Here is a 22,959-nt window from a genome sequence, read left to right on the forward strand (position 1 = left end):
AATAATAATAATAATAATAGAATCATAGTATCATAGAATAGCAGAGTTGGAAGGGGCCTACAAGGCCATCGAGTCCAACCCCCTGCTCAATGCAGGAATCCACCCTAAAGCACCCCTGACAGATGCTTGTCCAGCTGCCTCTTGAAGGCCTCTAGTGTGGGAGAGCCCACAACCTCCCTAGGTAACTGATGTGTTTTATTTCTTTTATCTTTTTATCTTTTATTGTTCATCGCTCCAGAAACTGTTTAGAAGCGGAGCAGTGTATAAATGCTGTAAATAAATAAAATTTGTACAATGCATGGAAACCCTTAGGCCCTTTACAAAATGAAGATGATGATGATGAAGAAGAAGAGGTAGTAGTAGTAGTAGTAGTAGTAGTAGTAGTAGCAGCAGCAGCAGAAGAGGAGCAGTAGTGGCAGTAGCAGCAGCTGCTGCAGGAAGCCTGACGTACCTCGGCCGGGGGGCCTCCCATCACCTTGCCTCTCCCCTCGCCCCTGCCTGCTGCTGGCTCATTCCTGCCTTCCTCTGCTGTTGGAGGATAACAGCCTCAGCTGCCAGACCTCCTCAGATCTCCTCCCGCACGTGCATGGTAAGGAAATGCAGCAACTGGGACTGGAGTGCTGGCAGCCACAGGAAGCGAGACCCCTGGGCTCTGGCCTGGCCCTCCAGGTGAGACCATGGAATAAAACGCCACTGCAGGCCACTCTACAAGATGAAGAGTCCATTTTATTATTGACCAAGGTGACAGAACACACAAGCGCTTTGCCGCCACACCAGCCCGGAGCAGGCCAGCCTCCGAGGGGAGGTCCTCCGCCAAGCACCGCCAAGGAATGGGGCTCAGTTGCAGCTCTTGGGCAGGCGGTAGACGCCGCCAGAGAAGATGAGCTGTTGGTCCCGCACCTTCTTCTGGAGGAAGCCCTGCAACTCCAGAATGTCAATCTCCGTCACCATGGGGCCTGTCATCACGAAGATCTTGAGCATGCTGTGGATGCGCTCCAGGGAGAGGCACTCCAGGTTGGTCAGCATCGCTTGGATGTACGACCAGAAGAGCTGCACAGGGAATGGAATTGAAGCAGCCGTCAGAAACAGGGAAGCGAACGAAGCGTAGCGTTCCTAGACCGAGACGTGCAGGGGTTCAAGCCCTCTCTGAGCTGCACGGCCAGCCCCCTGCAGCGGTGCGGCCCTGGTGCAACTCAGGCGGCTCTCTACCGGTAGTCGACCTGCAGCTCCTTCTGCCGCCTCCCCTCTGGCGGGAAGAGGCTGGGAGCCGGACTGCATCACCAGCTGCCAGGTGAGACCCCCAACAACAACAACAACGCCCACCAAACCCCTAACTATATTGGGTCTTGGTGTGGATTTTAATTGCAAGCCAATCATTCCTGAAAGGTGGCTTTTAACGTATGAATATATAGCATGAAATAATAAAACACTGGCCCTGGGTTGAGGGGATTCTGCCACCACTATGCTTTGGGCAGCGACTGCAACACCAGCGCTGTAACGGGTTGCGACGTGAAGGCCCACAGTGTTTCTGCACGGAACAGGTGACACAGAAGGAGCTGTGAGGAAACGGGCGTGGAAGGGCCCCTTCGGAGGGGACCAGGGATCAGCGCTCAGTGGCAGGCGGAAGGCCTCAGGTTCAGCCCAGGGCAACTCCTTCTCTCTGCTTGAGAGCCTGCAGGGCCACCATCGGCCAGGGGAGACGGCTCCAGACGGGGTGGGCAATTCGTCTGCACCCAGAGGAGGTGGCTCCCAAAGTTTCCACTGAGTTTGTGGAAGTGGGTTATTTTGGGACAGGGCAGCAGCTGTGGGGCTGCCCCCGGCCCGGTCCAGCAAGAGGGGGAAGCCCCCACCCCACCCCCAGGGAGGCCCGAGGGCGGCACCTGCAGCTCCTCCTCCTTCTGGTCGGCTTGCGAGGCCATGGCCGAGTCGCCTTCCTCGTCACTGTCGATCAGCACCACTTTCTCGGCCCGGTCCTTCTGCTCCTCCTCAATCACTGTGAAGGTGCCTGGGGGCTCCTCCCGCAACACCCCCTGCTGCAGCCACAGGGCCATCTTGCGTCGGAGAGGGGCCACTGGCACCTTCAGCACTTCACTCAGCTCCTCCAGAGTCCATGTGCCTGAAAAGGAGGGGGGGGAGACATCACCACCACAATACAGAAAGCAGCATCAGAAGTCAAGCGGGGTGGGGCGAGGGGCATTTCCCACGCGGGGGTGGGGGGCAGGGGGAGTGACACTGGGCAGGGCCCAAGAGCTCAGTGGCAGCGCAGGGGGGTCCCAGCTGCTCTGACTGCTGACAGCACCTCCTGCAGCAGGGCTGGATAAGGCCTCCTGCCCGAGAGGCTCCATATCGCAGGCGCTGGGTCCCTCCTCCCCCACCCCACCTGCTGCCTTCCCATCACCATTTGCTAAGAGAGCAAACGGCGACTCAGACAGCGGAACTGCAGGCGCCTCAGGCCTGTGGGCAGGCTGGCAAGCGTGTTGTGCCACCCCCACCCCCCAGCCGGCCTTGCTCATCCCTGCTCTCTGCCCCAATGCAGCTGGTGAAATGCTGCCCTGCGCAGATGAGCGCTTTGGAGCTGCTGGGAAAGCTATGATGAAGCAAAGCTGCAGTTCCCAGAGGAGAGGAGGCCGGGGGTTGACCCAAACAGCCAGGAGGGACGGGGGGGGGGGCACATTGCTGTTGGGTCCAGCTGAGCCCTCCAGCGTGTTCTGCTGCCCTGCGCCAGTCGGCCCCTCCCTGTGCAAGAGCGGCTGCAGCTCTCCCAGCCGCCAGCTTCCCAGGGTACCGGGAGACTCACCCTTGCACTGGAAGTGCAGGATGATGGCCGCGTGCACAGGTGACACAGCAAGGGAGAGCGTGCGATCCGCCAGCTCCACATCCAGGTTCACCAAGCCCAGGTGGTGCTTCCAGTTCAAGGTCCTCATGGCCTGAGAAGGGGGAGAGATGGGGCCCCTCAGCGACCAAAGGCAGCCAGGGCCGGAACAGCCGTCAGACTCAGCGGATGAGGAACACCACTCTCCCCAGAGGCCGCAGCTTTCCCAGGGTGGCCCCATAGCCCTTCTCGTCACAGCCCTGCAGGGCCTGGCATTTCTTGCCCACAGGGAGCCATCTAAGGCAGTGCGGCACCTGGGAACGGAGGCCGGGAAGCTCTTGGAAGTGGCTGAAGGCAGTGGGAAGCGAAGGAATAGGCAGAGGCCCAGTGGCAGAGCAAAGGTGGCCACAATATGGCCTTCAAGCTGCCTGCCGAAGGAAAGGGGCCTGAGGAAAGGCAGAGGCGGAAGGGTCCCCTGCAGAAAGGAGCCGCAGCGTAGTGGCAGAGTCCCTGCTCTGCATGCAGAAAGCCACAGGTTCAACTCCTACCTGCACCTCCAGGCAGGTGAGGGGAACACCCTTGCCTGAGACCCTGGAGAGGTGCTGCTGCCAGTCAGTGTCAACAAGACTGGGCTAGATGGACCCGGGGGGGGGTCTGACTCAGTAGAAAGCAGCCCCCTCACAGGTCCTCTTAGTCAAGCTGAGGAGGGCTTTTCCTCCTGCCCCTCTGGTGAGGATTTCTGGAAGCCAACGTCTGCCCGCCCCGCGGCTGCCGCCACTGCTCGGGACCGGCTGGCTCACCTTCAGCTTCTCGTACTTCTTGGCGTAGGCCTCCATGGTCCCCTTGATCTGCTCGGGCAGCTCCAGCTTCTCCTCCTTCAGAGGCGGCCAGAACTCGCTGGAGAGGATGACGGCAACCAGGCTGAACGGGGGCCTCTCCTCTTCCGGGACCTTCTGCTCCTCGTCACGAATGTTGGCGTTTATGCGGCGAGAGTCTGCCATGTCCTGCAGCGGGAGGAAGGGAAGCAGCCCCCGCTGCATGGCCAAGCCAGGGAGGGAGCAAGGAGAAGGGCTCGTTCTCCTGGGCATCTCTCCCCCAAGCTACAGGCTCCTCCGCTTTCTGTCAAGGTGGCTCAGAGAGAGGCAGGAAGGGGCACACCATTCACGGCCAGCCCAAAAACCTACTTTCAACATGACCTCACAGTAATGCATCTGGGCTTCCCCGAATCGCAGCTTCAGCAGTTCCACATTTCGGATTTCCCTGAGGCAGAGAGAAGCAAAGGACTCACGTGAGCCCCAAGAGAGCCTGAGTGTGCTTCGGCGGCGTGGGGGGGGAGGAGGAGGAGGAGGAGGAGGAGGAGGAGGAGGAGGAGGAGGAGGAGGAGACGACACACCACACAAAGAAGCAGCAGCAGGACCTGGTCCTAGAAGCACCAGCTCCATCTCTGCAAAGAAGGCAACCTGCCACCAGCAACTTTGAGCTACGTCCCGGCTGGCTCTTGGATGGCTGCAGTCTGAGGCTAGGGCTGTGGGATCCTCAATTCCCCCTCCCCTCCCCTCCCCTCCCCAAACGGTCTTCTAAGACAAGCTTGAGCCAGGTGCCCGGTGCTAAAAGCGGCACTTCTCACTATCCCCCCTCGTGCTAAAGAGCCGACCACAGAGAAGACCAAGGCACCCAACCCAGCAGGCCGAGAGAAGAGGCATGAAGCTCGGCACCTGTAGGCAGCTGGCCAGCTGGCCGGCCCTCACCTCTCTGCGCTGTAGTTGAACTGGTGCAGCAGTCGGTCAGCCAGCAGCGTGCGGTACTCGTTGATGAACAGGTCTTTGCTGCCATAGATGCTCACCAGCAGGCTGATGATGTCTGAGGAGCGGCGCTTGGAGCTTGACTTTCCTGATGGGAGAGGGAAGCGGTGAAAAGCCGGAGAAAGGAGCTCACTGGCGACAAGAAAGGAGGAAGCCCAGAGTGTTGCCAAGGGACTGAAGCCGTCAAATCCCTGGAAGAGCCATGTATGATGAAGGCACAACCGGGGCCGCGCACACTTTTGGCCAACACACAACACAAAAACGTATTCTGCTCTGATTAACTAACGTTCTGTGCCAAGGCAAAAATAACATCTAAAAACCAAATCAATTAGGAACGTGTTCTTTCGCCCCTTCATTAATGCTGCTCCTGGAGGTCACTGGGGAGGCACAAAGGCCTCTGCAAAACGCTAAAGACCCACCTCTGGAGTGAGGGGGGGGGGTCCCTGAGATCCCCAGGAACGTGGTTCTAAAGATCAACTGAAGTAAGGTCAGCCTTTTAAAGACATGTTTCATTCAATAATTATTTTAAGATAGGCAAATCTCAGGTTTTCATATTTTTTGAGGCAAGTCTTGAGCCTTCATGGATTATGGAAATGGGTTTATTCTATAAAATAAATGGACCTGTAGCCATCAGAACCATAAACTTTAAAAACACACGCACAAAAAACTGGATTTTCCCATATGGTAAATCTTGCTTCTCTACCTCTAAAGTGGAAAGTATGTGTGTGTCATGTATGTCTGGAAATGTTTACTCACTTCCAGATGAGTTAGAAACTTGAAATTTTACACAGTGATAGGTCTGGCTGTACAATATGCCATAAAAAATCTAAAAACACAATTTTTGGGATTTTAAGTATTTTTAAAGAATTTAATAAAAACCTAGGTTTACACCTACAACTCCCAGCATGCCTTGGGTGGAGCTCAAGGCCTTTGGCGGCCATTGTGATTCCTAAGGTGAGTCTCGAGCAGTCAACCCAATTCCACATAAAAGGAATCAACCCACCTAAATGGGCTGCATCCATTTGCACAGCTGCCTCCTCCCGCCTGCCATGTGCGGTTTTAAAATCATAACTAGATACAATAGCTTGACTTTGAGAGGCCAAACTCTGGACATGCTCAAAGGCACCCCGTCCTGATATTGCTGTTTTCTCAGAAACTAGGGGAAGCACACATGCAGCCTTCATCCTTAAGAGGGAGGGAGGAAAGGAAGCATTCTGGGCATGCCCAGAAATAGGCTCAACGAAGGGGGGCAAGCAGGCGGGCCAGCCCTGACTCTGATGGAGCACTTGGTGGGCAAGAAGGGCAGGCCGAGGCTCGGCAATGAGAGGGAGAGCACCTGGGGCTGCCTGCCTTGGTCACGAGGCACAATCAGGAGCGGGAGGGAAGGAGGATGCCGCTCCAAGCCAGCCTGCTCCCTCTCGGCCTACTGACGGGCACAGCTGGCACAGCGCAGCGTGGAGCGGCTTGGCCAGACTTCACTTACCGTGAGCCTTGGCAGTAGGAGTCCCATTGGGCAAGTCAGGCATAGTGGCAAAAAGCATTCTGGGAGTTGTAGTTTTTGTTTTCTGCAGGGACAAGGAAAATCATGGTGGTGGCTTCTTCCTCAGGCCTGGGTAGGCCTGACGAAGGGGGGCAAGTGAGTCCCCCATTTAGCAGGGCCCAGCGCTTCGCTACAGCCTCGTGTTGGAGCACTTGCTCAGCAAGAAGTACAGGCTGAGGCAGGCACACGGCTTTGACCCAGCTGCCCCCCCAAGGTCCTCAAGCAGAAGATGGTCAAGTGGGCCATGGAAAGGAGGACCGGGCTCCTGTATCTTTAACAGTTGTACAGAAAAGGGAATTTCAGCAAGTGTCATTTGTATGCACGCAACACCTGGTGGAATTCCCTCTTCATCACAACAGTTAAAGCTGCAGGAGCCCTGCCCTCTTTTATTTATTTATTTATTTATTTATTTATTTGTTACATTTATATACCGCCCCATAGCCAAAGCTCTCTGGGCGGTTTACAAAAGTTAAAAACAGTAAACATTAAAAGTATACAAAATTTAAAACCATAAAAACAACAGTATAAAAACCACAGTATCCATTTAAAAACCACAGTTCTGGGGGTCTGTTAAAACACACACTTAGCGTTGTTAAATGGTGTTAAATGCCTGGGAGAAGAGAAAAGTCTTGACTTGGCGCTGAAAAGATCCTGGTTGCCAAAAAGGGCAACCAGGATGATCAGGGGTCTGGAAACAAAGCCCTATGAAGAGACTGAAAGAACTGGGCATGTTTAGCCTGGAGAAGAGAAGATTGAGGGGAGACATGATAACACTCTTCAAATACTTAAAAGGTTGTCACACAGAGGAGGGCCAGGATCTCTTCTCGATCCTCCCAGAGTGCAGGATGTGGAATAATGGACTCAAGTTAAAGGAAGCCAGATTCCAGCTGGACATCAGGAAAAACTTCCTGACTGTTAGAGCAGTGCAACAATGGAATCAGTTACCTAGGGAGGTTGTGGGCTCTCCCACACTAGAGGCCTTCAAGAGGCAGCTGGACAAGCATCTGTCAGGGATGCTTGAAGGCGGATTCCTGGATTGAGCAGGGGGTTGGACTCGATGGCCTTGTAGGCCCCTTCCAACTCTGCTATTGTATGGTTCTATGATTCTAAGATAACTGTGTTGGTGCCAGGTAAGCCTCATCGGGGAGATCATTCCAGTTGGGGGGCCACCACCGAAAAGGCCCTCTCCTTTGTTGCCATCGTCTGAGCTTCCCTCGGAGTAGACACTGGGAGGAGGACCTTAGATGTTGAGTGCAGTGTACGGGTAGGTTCATGTCGGGAGAGGCGTTCCATCGGGTATTGTGGTCCCAAGCCATGTATTGATTGGTTGATTTGAATGGGGGAGGAAGTGAGAAACAGTGAAGGTAGGAGGAATGAGTGGGGTTTCGTAGAGGCTTGTTTCAGGACAGTATTCGGAAAGTGGGGTTATAGGATTTGGAGGTGGTTAGTATTCCCTGGGAGGTTGAAGGAGGTAGATGTATGCGTATAACATAGAATAATCTTCAAGTGTCTTTTAAAATCTTTTTCTATATGAATAAATTTTATTCTTATTTTGTTTTAACAACCATGTCTGCTCAGTCATATGTGTTACTTCAGGTGGACAATACACACACACACACACACACACACACACACACACACACACACACACACACACGGGTTTAGGATTCCCTCGTTCTTTTAGAAGATAAAGTATAGGGTGGTGGCAGTGAAGGAGAGGTTTAAAAATAGACGTCACAGAGGCTGGTGAGGCCACACCTGCCCTCGTTTGTCTCTGGTCAAGAGGGCAGGGCACCTACAGCTTTAAATGTTGTGATGAAGAGGGAATTTCACCAGGTGCTGCATGCATACAAATGACACCTGCTGAAATTCCCTTTTCAATGCAACTGTTAAAGATACAGGAGCCCGGTCCTCCTTTCCACATGGTTACCCTAAGCATGGAGAGCTGTAGCTTCCTGCGTCGGTGGTGAGGGGGGAGGAGGAGAAAGAAATGAATTTAATTCATTTTAAAGTTACCTCACAGGCCTAGCACTGGCCTACCTTCTGGGGTTGTTGTGAGGGTGAGCGAGGGGAAAAAGAAATGAGTTTATTTCATTTAAAAGTTAACTCACAGGCCTACTACTTTAAGATGATGACCTCGCAGACATATATCTTAGGCGGGCCGAGCAACGCTGGGTGTATCAGCTAGTTGGATATGAAATGGAAACTTGCCAGAGCACAAAGCACACACACATCCAAGGGAGTGACTACTGCTTTTGCCAGTGTAAAACAGAAAACGGTCCACACGTTTCAAAATAAAACTAACACGAAGAGAGAGACCAAAAGCTTCTGTAAGGCACAAGCCTATTGCACCGACCTGTTCACAGCCTTCAAGTAATATATTCACAGTCTGGCTGATGATGAATTAACCTTGACCTTTGCCAAACTGCTCAATAAGGTCAGTGATGAGGCCAGCCCAAATTTTGTAACGGGTAAAAAGTGGGAGGAGAGAAACCAAAACGCAGGCACCACGAGCGCAGGATGTGCCAGATCCCAGGCACGGGCACGGGCAGGAGCCTCGGAAGCTGGCTCCGACAGGGCCCCTGAGTGGGTCCATCCTGCGCCTGGCAGCCACGGATCTCCGGGGCCTGGAGCAGAGAGAGAGGCCTTCCTGGGGGGTGGCTGGGGACTGCATGCAAGGTGGGGACTCTGCCCTTGAGGTATGGCCCCCTCCCGGACTGATGCGCCTTCTGTAGCACTCACTGACCTGGATCGGCATCGACTGGATCAGGCACCCAGTCCTCCGGCTCGCAGATGTCATCATCGCTCTCCTGGCCATTCTCCAGGGTCACCGGATCCGCTTTGGAGAGCTCATTGGCCAAGTCGCCGGACCCTTCGGCGTCCCCTGTTAAACCAGCCACAATCTGCCGCACTGTATCCTCTCTGGTTCTGTCAGGAGGAAGCGAGTGCTGGTAGCCCAGACTCTGCACCGTGCACCGAAACAGGCATGGCCAACAGCTCTGCACTCCCCCATGGCCACACGCTGCTCCCTTGCAAGGACCAGCAAAGGTTTATGCTTCTGGGAAGGAGCAGCGCTTGACGCCCAGCGCTCCTCCAGGGCAAAACATGGCAGTGGCAAGGGCTGAAAAGGCCAGCCCACCCCCCACCCCCTCACCTCAAGTACTTCCTGATGGGCTCGCAGGCTACTTCCAGGATAACCATGGAAGGATCCAGCTCCCGCAGGGCCTTGATAGCGGAGATGTAGAGGGTGATGATGTCCGAGGTGTTCACCCCTGCAGCAAGGATGGATGTGGGGGCGGGGGGGAGATGGACGCTGTCACCCTCCCTGCTGGGAAGCATAGATGCCCCCAAGGAGAGACATGAGGGCCAAGGAGATGGGAGGGAACGGCCAGCGACCATTCTGAGTTCCTGGGGTTGGTGTTCAGCAGAGGCCCACGTCTGCTTCTGAAAGGGCGGAAAGATGGGTACTGGCACGTGCTGCCTCATCGGGCACTCCATCTAACTTGTGACACATGGCAAAGCTCTCCGGATTCAGGATTCCAACTGGAATTCCCTCGCTGGTTTCCCCCAAGAATCTGTGAGCTCTTCAGCTCCACTTCCACTGGGCTGTGGAACAGGGAACAGTGGCTAAAAGAGGGGGAGCCACTTGCCCACGGCCCCACCCTGGGCAGGAGGCTGGGAGGGATCTGAAATCTATGTCCAGCTCTCAGTCTCTCTCCATCGCTGCCGCCTGACTTCCAGTGCTGCTCGCAGCCAGTGACCCACCTGCCCGCCCCTCCGGCCTTGTGCACGAGAGGCCCTCTTGCTATCTTGAGTCCTGTAAGGGAATTCTGCAGCCCTGCCAAGGAGTTCCTGCTTTTTTCAGTCCTGAGCCCTCCTGCAAGCAGCTTCACTGAATAATTTTTAATAATAATTTTTAAGATTGTAAGCCTGTGGGCAGGGACTGTCTTAAGAAATATTTTTGTAAGCCGCCTTTAGAGCCTTTTTGGCTAAAGGGCGGGATAAAAATGCTAAAATAAATAAATAAATAAATAAATAAATAAATAATTCTGACTTTGACATTGGGAGAAGAGGAAGAAAAAACTCTCTCTGTCCACCTGTTCAAAAACTCACCGGGATGCAGAAGCCGCATCTCCAATGCGCTTTTCAGAGAGCTCAAAAGCTGCTGCCGCTGATTTGTCCTTTCCAGACAGTACTTCAGGTCGTCCACTGCCGGCTTTGACTCTGGGAAATCTGCAGGCCAAAGAGCAGAGGAAGGGCCTGAGACAGCCGGCCACAGCAATGCGTTCGGGATGGTGAAGTCCTGCATACGTTTGCCAAGCGGCATGTCTCTGTGGCAGCAGGGAAAGGCACGGGGTGTTTGGGGGCGGGGGGGCGGAACCAATCACCCTAAGCAGCCACATCAATGTTGCGCATTTCTACGTGCTGCCCTTGTGGTATTCTTATCTCTCCTCTCTCATCTCACACTATTGCCCCGCTCGTGCTCTTCGCTCCTCTGATGCCATGTTTCTCGCCTGCCCAAGGGCCTCTACTTCCCTTGCTCGGCTTCGTCCATTTTCTTCTGCTGCCCCTTACGCCTGGAACGCTCTTCCAGAACATTTGAGATCTACAAGTTCAATCGCAGCTTTTAAAGCTCAGCTAAAAACCTTTCTCTTTCCTAAAGCTTTTAAAACTTGATGTTGTCTGGACTTTATACTGTTAGTTTTACCCTACCCAGTGCCTGTTTACCCTACCCTGTGCCTGTTTGCATTCTCTTCCCCTCCTTATTGTTTTACCATGATTTAATTAGAATGTAAGCCTAAGCGGCAGGGTCTTGCTATTTACTGTTTTACTCTGTACAGCACCATGTACATTGATGGTGCTATATAAATAAATAAATAAATAATAATACCCCAACAGCAGCAGCTTCGGCTATTGGGCGGTATAAAAATGCAATAAATAAATAAATAAATAACATAACATAACTAAGTACTGTACATCTAAAATGCTGACTTCTGACATTAAGCTATCCTTGGGGACATAACAACTCAAAACATTAAACACAGTAATTAACAGAAATGTACCAAAATGCACCATCAGGGCGGGCACTGGACAGCAAAGGCAGAGCCAAATCAGTCGCATGTGTATGCATACGCAGGGAGGGGGAGGGGGGAGGGCAACATCATGAAGGTGAGGCAAGAGCCCTACCTCGGATGATGCTGAAGAGCTCCTCAATGCGCATGCTGGCATACAGGCGGTAGAAGAACCTCTGGACGTGGCACCGCCAGCGCTTCAGGGTGCTGCTGGCCTCAGGGCTAGGGTGGGCCCGGGCACCATCCTGCAGAAACACCCGGCTGAGCCAGCCAATCACTGTCTCGATCCACTGCAGGACAAGGACAAGGAAGAGAGGACTGCTGCTGCTGCTGCTGCCAGATGCTGCTGCACGTCCAACACACACAGCAAGTTACAGAGCTGCCTCTTTGCCATCCTCACCACTGCACGACAAAGCCTGAATGCATGCGCTTTGTAGAGCAGACTGGCCACGCAGGGAGCTTCGTGGCCGAGCAGGGCTCTGATGGGAAACTGTCTGCATCAGCTGCCACTCCACATGCCTGCACCCGAGGGAGGGGCCTGCCTCCCTCCCTCCCTCCCCCTGCTGGGCCTGCCTCCTGCCATCCACACCACCTGGGTGTTGTGACTGTGATCTAGGAACTGGTACCTGGATCTGCTCATCCCCCCTTCCCTTCCCCCTCCCTTTTTTACTTTTGTACGACTGGATTGTGTGCCATTATTTTAAACTGAAAGCTGCTGCGAGGGCATTGGCAGAAAGGCAGGATTCAGATGTAACAAGCACAGCCTCCCGCAACGAAATGCCAACGGCCTCTTTTGCTCTTCCCTAGAGCGTTCCTGGCAGCCAGGCCTTCTGCAGGGCCCGTTGCCTGAGGAGAGCAGCTTGGCTGGTGCCCTCCGCATCCGAGCATGCTCCTTAGGGAGGCAGCCGGTTAGGGATTCTAATCCCACACAAACAGTACCACTCAAGGGTGGGTCCAGGCGCCTAGGAATCCAAAGAATAGATCAAATGTGATTTGTCCGCCTGCCCACACACATTTGAGGGAAAACCTGAAAGGAAACCAGGGATCAATCCCTTTCCGGTTCACCGGTGTTTCCTAGAAAGATCCCCGACCCATTGCTAGATCTCCCCCTGCAAGGGGAAACATTCAGGAGGAGGCTCCAATCCGACCCGCCAATTGCCAGTCCCAGCATGGCAGACAAGCCGAAGTAGAACAAGGGTCACCTGAAGGACACTGTGATAACCACACCTGGGGAGGTTCGGTTCCAGAGAACGGCCCACCTGCTCCGAGCGGCCCCTGCCAATGCAGCCAGGGGCGGGGGAGGTGCCCTGCTTACCTCTTGGAACTCATTCAGAAAGGAGCGCTCATACTCCCCCCGGCACCTCCACTCCATCCGCTCCTCAATCATCCGGTGCAGGATGTTGGTGACGCCGTCCGCACTGACCCGTTCCAGCAGGTTCAGCCTGTGGCTGGAGGAACAAAGGAAGGGGCTTTGCTCAGAAGCCGCAACAGGGGGCCAAGAACACACACAAGTCCCCTCCAGATAGGTTAAACAACCTATAAACACCTTAGCTAGATGAGAGAGGCCGGTGCCCTGACTATTTTCCTGTTCCAAAAATGTGAACAGACCCAGTCTCCCTGTTTGAAATATTCCATTTCATCATCATTCCCAGCTGTGCCCCATTAGGCCTCTCCTCCTGCTCCACTTGGAATATCACTATTATGAGTTCCAGAGGTGCTTGGACAGCAGCATGTGTGCAAATGTCACAGTGGCCTTCTAGTGTAATTTCTATTGTTTGGCTTGGATAACAGCTACAACTCAACCTGTAACTTGTATACTTTGGTGTTACCGCTGGAAACATAAAGGGGAAGACATTTCCAATGAAAGGTCTTCATCCTTACCTTCAAAGTCTGGGACTCTGCCCTCTCTTTATACCCTTATATTCCAATATATCCCTGCCGATGACCTTTGCCTCCACCCAGGGTGCCTTTCTTCCCTTGCTGCCTCTCGCACCCGGAACTCCCTGCCAGGTCAGAGGTGTGCAGCCTCCTCCTCGTCTCTCCCTGTAAACGGCTTGTGTCACTGCAAAACACCACACCCACGGATGCTGCTCGTATGCAACGGTGCCAACGGCAAGGCAGCCTTTGGCACAAGCTCTTACCCTCAGCACCATTCTGCAGCCCAGGGATGACGCGACCGGCTTCCCTTCCCAGGGTCACTGTAAGAACTACCTATTCTACATTATTTTTAGAAATCCCGTGTCGCCATTCAACATAAATATCCTTAAGGCGGCTTACACAAGAACAGATAAAATGTCCTAAGAATCAGCAGGATAAAAACTACAAAGCAGCAGATAAAACTGACTAGCAGCTGTCCTCTAGGTCAACTTCCCCAAACTGGGTTGGGGCACCGCCGGGCAACCCAGCTGGGGAAGTCTGCTGTCATGAGTTCACAGGGAAGGCAACTTTTGAACTCGGGGCTTCTCAGCCCACAGAACGCTCCACAATGTATTCTTTCACCCCACGCTGACTGTTCGGTTAAGCAGGAGCAAGCGCCTCCTGGTTGGCCAGGCCACAAAGGTACCCACAGGATCTCGCTGAGCTGCCGAAACTGCTCCATGGCCGTGGGGCACCAACAGCGGTCCTTCTTGAAGCTGCAGCCAGCACACAGCCGGCCCCCTGCTCCCGGCTCCCCCTCTTCCGCCTCACTCCCCTGCTCGTTTTCACTCATGCTGCTCTCTCCCTCACTCGCCCGCTCCTCGCTTCCCTTCCACTGCCGCATGTAGATCTTGAAGCTGCGGCTGTAGAACTGCTGGATCATCTCCTGGAAGGTCTTTGTGGTGGAGAAGAAGAGGATGGCTCGGAACATGGTGTAGACTTTCTCCCGCAGCCCCTGGGAGCCCGTCCCAAGGAGCAAGCCGCCTCGGGTCCATTCCTCCAGAAGGTCCAGGCTGTGCAGGTAAGGGTCCAAGCGGCACTTCAGGAGACAAAAGGCGTCCAGGAGCAGGAGTGAGCACTGAGGCTCTTCGGCAGTGTTTTCATATTGCGCAATGCAGTTCCAGAACTCGGGAGCAATATTCCCCTGAAGATCAGTCTGCAAAACTTCCAAGAACCACTCCTCCAGGACCGAGTGCAAGTCGTGCCGCTGCAGGACTTCCATGGCCGCCTGCAGGTCGCCATCGTTCAGTGGCCCGGCCAAGCCAGACCTGGGCGCCACCTGGAGAGCAAGACAACACATTCGGCATCAGAGCTCAGCATCAAAGATCAAGATTCAACCGCTGGAGGAAAACGGTCGCTACTTAGGAGGCTGGCTGCATGCTGCTCCCAGGATCCTGGGCAGAAGAAGGAGTCCCAGAGCTGCTGCCCAATACTGGAATCCACACGAACAATCTGTGGCCAGAATACACCCACAACCCTCCAGTCCATATCCAGAACTGGTCCTATTACGATGCAGGTGGCCCATTTCAGGGAAGACAGAAAGTTGCTATTTATTTAAAGATAGCACATTATTTAGGCAATTTCTGTATTTAATAACTAAGCAGGGGGAGGGGGGAGAGAGGGGCCATTAGGATTTTCTGCCTCCAGCACCAAACTTTTATGTCCCCCTCTCCTGACTCACTACTCAGCATTAAGAAATATACCTTTCCAAGCTCCTACATCATTTCCTAAGTTTTTTATTTCATGGGCATTAAGGGTCCTTCCCCTCTTCCTCCTCTGTTTGCTCAGCCCCTTTCCTCCTGAACAGCGATGGGATACCCACTCTGAGCTCAACTTGTGCCTGCTTGGGATCCCCCTGCCCTCCCCAAGGACTTACCTTTGCCCTACCAAATCAACCTGGTCGTCCATTTGCTCAGGGGCCTGTCCGTCCCGTCCCAGCAGACGAGATGGAAGGGACAGCTGACCTACTTTGCTTTCAAACGAGCCCCCCTTCCATATCCAGCTTTTCCGGTCTGCGGCTACTGGTCCCCTCCCTCACTTGTGCTGAAGGGTCTTCACATACACCCCATCCCACCCACCCCCATATATTTATTTACTGTCTTCTTTATTGATACATTGTAAGCCGCTCCGAGAGCCTTTTGGCTGAGGTGCGGGATAAAAATACTCTTAATAAATAAATAAATAAATAAATAAATATTAAATTTATATACTACCCCATAGCTGAAGCTCTCTGGGCGGTTTACAAGTTTAAAACAGTGAACACTAAAAAAGTATACAAGATTTAAAACCATCAAAAATATAAAAACAACAGTACTCTGTGCCTGCTGTGCCGCCACCAGGCACCCCTCTTTTACCGTGTCTCCAGGACACCCCTCCACACGTGTGCCAACTATACCTCTTGCACAGCTTGTGCCAGGAGACCCCGACCTACCCTTTGCTACAGCACCCAACCTGTGATCAGGGATATACCCCCCTCCTGTTTTTTCCACTCCTCCAACCACTTATATCTAATGTATTTTAATAGTTTTAAATTTTTGTGAACCATCCAGTTAGCTCTGGGTATGGGGTGGTATAGAAATATCATACATGAAATGAAATAATGACCCACCAATTTCCCAGCCCTCCTGCTCTACCAGTGGATGCCCCAAATCCACCCATAACCATAACTGGGACTTGAGGGGGGGGAAATATAAGCCCCAGATCCCTTCTGAATCTATGCCACCCTTTAACCTCTGCATAAAGACATGTCCCAACCTATATGGTTTCACCCCCAACTCGTGTCACTTCACTCTCACGTGCACTGTCGTCTCCCTCCCCCCCATTTGCTAATCCCCACTTCAGCCACGGGAGAGGTCCCCATTTGCACCCGGGGGGGGGGCTGCTTTTACTCCACACGCCCAATATCCGAAATACCAATGTCATAAATAACACAAGTGAACTGACCCCCCAGCTCGCCCGCCGGTTTGGGCCCTGCCTGCCATTTCTGCCCCCTCCCGCTTTGCACCTTAGGGGGCGGCCCTTCCACACCCCCAAACCTCCATGCCGCTCGCTCCCCCCACCCGCCAAACGCGCCGCCCATGCCCAAGAACACCCCCACCCTTTCGCTCCCAGCCCCACTGATGCCCCCTCTCCGCGGCCCCCGTCTCGTCCCCTCACAAAATCCCCGCATGCTAATTCCACCGCACACACAGAGAGGGGGCCCAGCTTGGGCCCAGGACCCCCTCCCGTACCAGGCCGAGGGCGGCGGGCGGCACCAGGCCGGTGCTGAGCGTGTGCCAGGCGGCCGAGAGCTCCATGACCACTCCGGGCGCGCGGAACCGGAGGCGGCCGTTGGAGCCGGAGGCGGAGCCGGGGCGCAGGGCAGGGAGGAGGCGCGGCCGAGAGAGGAAGTCGGAGGAGGGAGCGGGACGTGGCCGTGGTTGGCGCCGGTGTCGGTGTCGGTGTCGGTGTCGGTGCCGCCGCCGCCCTAGGCCCGGCGATGACCCAGCAAGGGGCGGCCCTGCAAAGCTACAACAACGAGCTGGTCAAATGTGAGCAGGCGGCGGCTGGAAGAGTAGGCCGAACGTTGCCATGGCGACGGGGCCTACCTGGGCAGGCGGGAAGTCCAGAAAAGAAACCGAGGGTCGGAGGAAGGGCAGGCTTATCCAGAGGTTGGGGGAGGACAGGAGGGATCTGTGGGGAGAGAAGGGGGCTCGAAGAGACGGGTTGTGGTAAACCCCCCCCCGCTCTCCAGAGCCGCGGGGGGAGGGGAGAGCGAGTTGGACTGCAACTTCCATAATCCCCGATCGTTGGCCACGCTAGCTGGGGCTGAAAGGAGTTGTAGTCCAAAACATCTGGAGGAAACCGGGTTGCCGAAGTCTCAAGGGTGTGGGATAAGTTTGTAGAGGGGCCATGGGCAGTGGGTGCATGTTGTGTATTTGCCCGGGGGGGAGGAGGGGGAGTCTGCCCAAAAGTTGAGGGATACAGGTTGAAAGGACACAAGGTTAGGCATGTACAGGAAATACGCCTGAAGTGATGATCCAAGGGCCACTGTGTGTCCACACTCACACACTTGCCATGTGTGATTGTATAGGCATTGCACCATGGCACTGAGGAAACATGGAGGCTGCAACACCAACAACCACAAGCACTTGTTGCAAAGACCAAGGGGGTGACCCCCTGTGTCAGACCTGCCTCCTCCATCTCCTTCTGTCCTAACTGCTATCCTAAAGCGTCACCTGGGATGAAACAGATCCATGTCAGCAAACTATGTTTGGAGATGTGACCAGGTGCATCACCCCGCCCCCTGAGCAGCACTGACTCGACTCTCCTGCTTCCTTAGGTATTGAAGACCTCAGTGTCAAGAGGGATGAGTTGAACAAGCAGATCCGGCTGGAGGAAGAGGAGAAGAACAAACTGCAGAATGACATCCGTATCCTGACAGAGAGGTTGGCCCGCATTAATGAGAACCTGGCTCGTAAGATGGCCTCCAGGAATGAGTTTGATAAAACCATCGCTGAAACAGAGGCTGCTTACATGAAGGTAATGCTTGCAGGAGCTTTTGTGCCTTGCTTTGCATTTCTTTTAAGATAACTGGGGCAGTACAGCAAACAAGATATGTGTGACATGTCAAAGGGGTCTTATGCTAGACTTGAGTTTCAAAAGTATGTGCTCAAATCAGCGCAACCAAAATCTTTCTTAGCCTTCTCAAAATTAAGGTACTTTCTTTAACACATAAAATAAAGGGCAATGTTCTTGGAGGGAGGCAAGAGAATGGTGCCACAAAAAATGCCATGGAAGCCCTTAGCTCAAGTGACTTGAACTAAGCCACTCTCAAGTCTTTACTGGTGGCAACGACATGCCTGCAGAGGTTAGGCAGATAAGAACTTCCCAGAGTCAATAATAATAATAATAAATGTTACCCGCCTCTCCCTCTGGATCGAGACGGGGTACAACACAAATGCAAACTCCATAAAATACATATAACTAATTAAAACATATAAAACTAATACTTTATTAAAAGCAGCACATTATTAAAAATGCACATTATTAAAAATTCAACTAGGTAGGCCTACCGGAAGAGATCAGTCTTTATGGCTTTCTTAAATTCCGGAAGACTTTTAAGTTGACGAATCTCTCCCGGCAAGCCATTCCACAATTTGGAAACAGCAGAAGAAAAGGTCCTCTGGGTAATAGTTGTCAGCCTTGTTTTTGTTGGTTGGAGTAAATTCTTCCCAGAGGACCTTAGTCTCACTTATTCTGTGCAAAGGAAATTGCATGCTCCTGGGAGCAATTTCTTCTTTGAACCCCTATTGTTTGCTCCCACACACTTTATTTCTCTATGCGTAGAGGGGCTGTGTCTTGCTTGAAGTTCTAGGAGAAACACTCTCCTACCTTTTCCTCTTTATCCTTTTCTCGTAATCTTTCATCACACATGCACTTCTGTTCTTAGAGCTTCTAGAGATCCTTATTCTCCCCTCTGGAGCCCATAAATCTTTCTCCTATACATGAGTTCCTAGTGTAAAAGAAGCACGCCCCAGCACAAGCTGGCCCTTAGACTGGATTTAGCACAGATCCCCAGAACGGACACACACAGCTCACAAATTTGGAGGTTTAAGACCTTTATTTCAGGATAGGGGTAGGTTACATGGGAATAGCAGACTAAAATCACTAAAACATGCATATATATAAGAACCCAGAGAAAGCAAGCCAGAAACTAAGTTACAACTCATACATCACCCAACCTTGGAGTCAGCCAGCCGCGCCGAACTCCCCCCACCAAAGTATGCTTTATAGTTTCTTTTTCCAACTCCTGCCCCCTCCCTTTGGCTTTCCAGGCGAAGATCTTTTCACACCTCCACCTGAGATGTTAATTTCAGGCGATTGCCCCAGGCGATTCCGGGCTTCACCCGACTCCCCCATGCCATGCAGCTGGGCCATTTATCTCCCAGTTCCTATGAACCATAATAAAACCATAGTAAAATTAACACATTAAAAGACGAGCCATTCCCAGTACCAATCACCCCTTCCTTACTCCTAGCACATGGTTTCTCTTAACATAAGAGCCATCCAAGGGTCCATCTAGTCCAGCATTCTGTTCACACAGTGGTCAGCTAGCTGACCAGGAATCCACAAGCAAGACACAACTGCAACAGCATTCTCCCAACTATGTCCCCCACAGATGGTGTACACTGGCATACTGGAATGCTGTGGACGTAATATGTCTTGACTTCAGCAAAGCTTTTGACAAAGTGCCCCATGATATTCTGATTACAAACTAGCTAAAAGTGGGCTAGATGGGTTAGGTGGATTTACAGTTGGCTACAGAATCGGACTCAAAGAGTGCTTATCAATGGTACCTTCTCAAACTGGGGAGAGGTAACGAGTGGGGTATCGCAGGGCACAATCCCGGGCCCAGTGCTCTTCAACATTTTTATTAATGATTTGGACAAGGAGGTGCAAGGAACACTTATCAAATTTGCAGATGACACAAAATTGCGTGAGATAGCTAATACCCTGGAAGACAGAAACAAACTCCAAAGTGATTTTGATTGGCTGGAGTGCTGGGCTGAAAACAACAGGATGAAATTTAATAGGGATAAATGCCAAGTTCTACATCTAGGAAATAAAAACCAAACACACTGAGCAATACTACAAACGAGAAGGATCTTGGAATTGTTGTAGATCACAAGCTGAATAGGAGCCAACAGTGTGATGTGGCTGCAAAAAAAGCAAATGCTATTTTGGGCTGCATTAATAGAAGCATAGCTTCCAAATGTGAACCACTCAGAGAACTTGTGAACCGCCCAGAGAGCTTTGGCTATTGGGCGGTATAAAAATGTAATCAATCAATCAATCAATCACGTGAGGTACTGATTCTTCTCTATTCGGCCCTGGTTAGGCCTCATCTTGAGTATTGCGTCCAGTTCTGGGCACCACACTTCAAGAAGGATGCAGGCAAGCTGGAGCGTGTTCAGAGGAGGGCAACCAGGATGATCAGGGGTCTGGAAACAAAGCCCTATGAAGAGAGACTGAAAGAACTGGGCATGTTTAGCCTGGAGAAGAGAAGATTGAGGGTAGACATGATAGCACTTCAAATACTTGAAAGGTTGTCACACAGAGGAGGGCCAGGATCTCTTCTCGATCATCCCATAGACCAGGACACGGAATAATGGTCTCAAATTACAGGAAGCCAGATTCCGGCTGGATATCAGGAAAAACTTCCTGACTGTAAGAGCAGTACGACAATGGAACCACTTACCTAGGGAGGTTGTGGGCTCTCCCACACTAGAGGCATTCAAGAGGCAACTGAACAAACATCTGTCAGATGTGCTTTATGGTGGATTCCTGCATCGAGCGGGGGGGGGGGGGTTTGGACTCGATGGCCTTGTAGGCCCCTTTCAACTCTACTATTCTATGATTCTGTGAATTACTTCCTTTTATCTGTCCTTAATCTCCCACCAATCAGCTTCATGGGATGACTCCCATTTTATACAATACTGGTCTAGATAGATAAAGGAGTCTACTCTGGTATAAGGCAGATTCCTGGGTTCTTTTTGAACTACCTTTTTAACATACTTTGGACTTTAATCTTGCTTTGGAAATAATAATTTTATTTCTTACCCACCTCTTCATTTTGATCGAGGTGGAGAATAACAGTAAGAATAAAATACATAAAATACTGATTAAAAACATAGTATACATTGTTAAAACATCCTAAAAAACATCTTAAAAGCATACTAAAATTCTACTGGATAGGCCTGCCAGAAGAGATCAGTCTTTATAGCTTTCTTAAATGCTAAAAGACTGTTAAGTTGACGAATCTCCTCCAGCAGACCATTCCACAGTCTGGGAGCAGCAGAAGAGAAGGTCCTCTAATACCTGTCAGCCTAGTTTTGGCTGGCTGATGGAAATTCTTCCCAGAGGACCTGAGTGTGCAGGGCGGATTGTACAGGAGAAGGCGATCCCGCAGGTAGCCTGGACCCAAACCATGTAGGGCTTTCAAGGTGATAACCAACACTTTATACTTTGCCTGGAAACTAATTGGCAGCCAGTGAAGAGATTTTAAAACTGGTGTAAGACGGGCTGGTAGTTGTTGAGCTTAAATGCAGCTGAGGTATGGCATATTCGTTAGCTGCACAGAGAATTTCTGTTATGGGATGGCTATTTACAGAAGTAAAGGTTACTGATGAAACCTGGGTCCTAACTAAATTACACAAGCACGTGTATCAGAAACTGTTTGGCTGCTTTGTTCTCTTAAAGACAAATTTATGTTCATAAATCTCCAAATATTTATATTTATTTTTTCCTACTTCCCAGATTTTGGAAAGCTCCCAGACACTGCTCAATGTACTGAGGAAGGAAGCAGGAAATCTTGCCAAAGCCACAGAGTCAAAAAACCCCACAACTAAAGATAGCTGAATATTTTAGCTTGAATTACCCTGCTGTTAGCCTTTGAGGGATAACTCCACACTCACCTGGGAGCTGTGCAGACACAGCTTGTTTTATTGGTAGCACAATGTATAATAAAAGTATTTAGTTTTCTTAAAGCTTTGTTTTATTGAACAAATTTTTTTTTGCTACAATCCATTGAATTGATATGCTTATGGGACAATTGTTCAAGCACGTCCCATCATATACTAGAAAAGGTTTCTGTTCTTGAGGCACAAAAGAGCACATCCTTGGATGAGAAGACTCAAGTCATGCGTGATGCGAGCTAGAAAGCAAATGCAAACTAGCCTGTCAGTAACAGAACTGCAGCCAGAACTCCTGTCAGGCAGGAGCTGAAGGGACTTGGCTCCCCCCTGCTCCAGCTACCTGCCATCCTCCCCCATCTACCACAGAATAGAATTCCCGGGCAGGGGTGGTGTTGCTGTGTTTTGGTATAGCCTCTAAGACAGTAGTACATCAGTAGCCAAGCCTAGGACGCTGCAGGCAGATGGGAAGAGGTTGCTGCAGTACCAAGGGAGGAGAGAACTGGATCTGCTTGGCGTATTAAGGGACAGGTGTTTTAAGCTGAAGGAGTGGCCATGTTAGGAGTCATCTTCACTTGCAGCAGACTGGCAAGTATGTAGAAGGATGGTAAATAGATCTGTGAGAAACACAAACTGCTTCTAAGAGGAGGATCAGAAGGACTGTGAGTTGGTGGGTGCACTAAAGCTAATACCCTATTTCTTCGATTCTAAGACACACTTTTTTCCCATATAAACATCTCTAAAAATGGGGTGGGTCTTAGAATCGCGGGGGTGTCTTAGGTTTTTTTTTCTGTTGGTGGTACTGAAATTACTGTGCGTCTTACAATCGATGGCGTCTTACAATCAAAGAAATACGGTATGTTCCATTGGGGAGCAATAGGAACCCAATAACCAAACACCTCTTTCATTCCCATATGTCAACAAGGAATGAAACAGTGAAGAATGAGTATGATGACAATCCTCCCACCCCCTTTTCTATAGGATAGAAATGCCAACAGCAAGGCAGCAGTGGGGGTGGATGAGCTGCCTGGCTGATTTCATCCGGGGGCTCTTGGGTGCTGCTCTCACCTTCAATCCCCAATTATATAAGTATAAGTCAGTGCACATTTCCCAGTTCAAAGCAAGCACAGGATCTGAGTGTTTAAAATATCACAGCATTATAAAGGGATCATAAATAGGTCCACTTGTCACCAGCAGTATCCAAGCCAGAGATTTCAAAGGGAGTAAACAGCAAGGGCCAGCCCCTCTGCCCCACTTGCTGCATTTCCTGTTGACCTGCTCAGGTGGCGCTCGTGTTGCATGCGATGGTCAAGAAAAACTACTGAAAGACCACACTGAAGAAGAAATCACTTGTGTAGTTTAA

The 22,959-nt window shown here is 51.6% G+C and overlaps 2 protein-coding genes across 2 annotated transcripts; one reads left to right on the forward strand and one right to left on the reverse strand.

The window, feature by feature from the left end:
• Positions 1–706: 706 nt before the first annotated feature.
• ANAPC2 (anaphase promoting complex subunit 2) lies at positions 707–16,473 on the reverse strand. Its single transcript, XM_063144640.1, has 13 exons — positions 16,374–16,473; positions 13,794–14,422; positions 12,542–12,674; positions 11,342–11,516; positions 10,268–10,387; positions 9,309–9,426; positions 8,901–9,082; positions 4,561–4,702; positions 3,997–4,072; positions 3,613–3,816; positions 2,798–2,927; positions 1,881–2,116; positions 707–1,050 (listed from the first exon to the last, which is right to left on the reverse strand). Exons 1-13 carry the CDS (start codon positions 16,437–16,439, stop codon positions 838–840), a joined length of 2,424 nt encoding a protein of 807 aa, XP_063000710.1. The 5' UTR covers positions 16,440–16,473; the 3' UTR covers positions 707–837.
• A 70-nt stretch (positions 16,474–16,543) lies between these two features.
• SSNA1 (SS nuclear autoantigen 1) lies at positions 16,544–21,671 on the forward strand. Its single transcript, XM_063144631.1, has 3 exons — positions 16,544–16,673; positions 17,465–17,664; positions 21,442–21,671. The coding sequence occupies exons 1-3, from the start codon at positions 16,622–16,624 to the stop codon at positions 21,541–21,543; spliced, it is 354 nt and encodes a 117-aa protein (XP_063000701.1). The 5' UTR covers positions 16,544–16,621; the 3' UTR covers positions 21,544–21,671.
• The last annotated feature ends 1,288 nt before the right edge of the window (positions 21,672–22,959 follow it).

The sequence above is a fragment of the Elgaria multicarinata genome, chromosome 19 (assembly GCF_023053635.1).
Source record: "Elgaria multicarinata webbii isolate HBS135686 ecotype San Diego chromosome 19, rElgMul1.1.pri, whole genome shotgun sequence".
Taxonomy (NCBI): domain Eukaryota; kingdom Metazoa; phylum Chordata; class Lepidosauria; order Squamata; family Anguidae; genus Elgaria; species Elgaria multicarinata.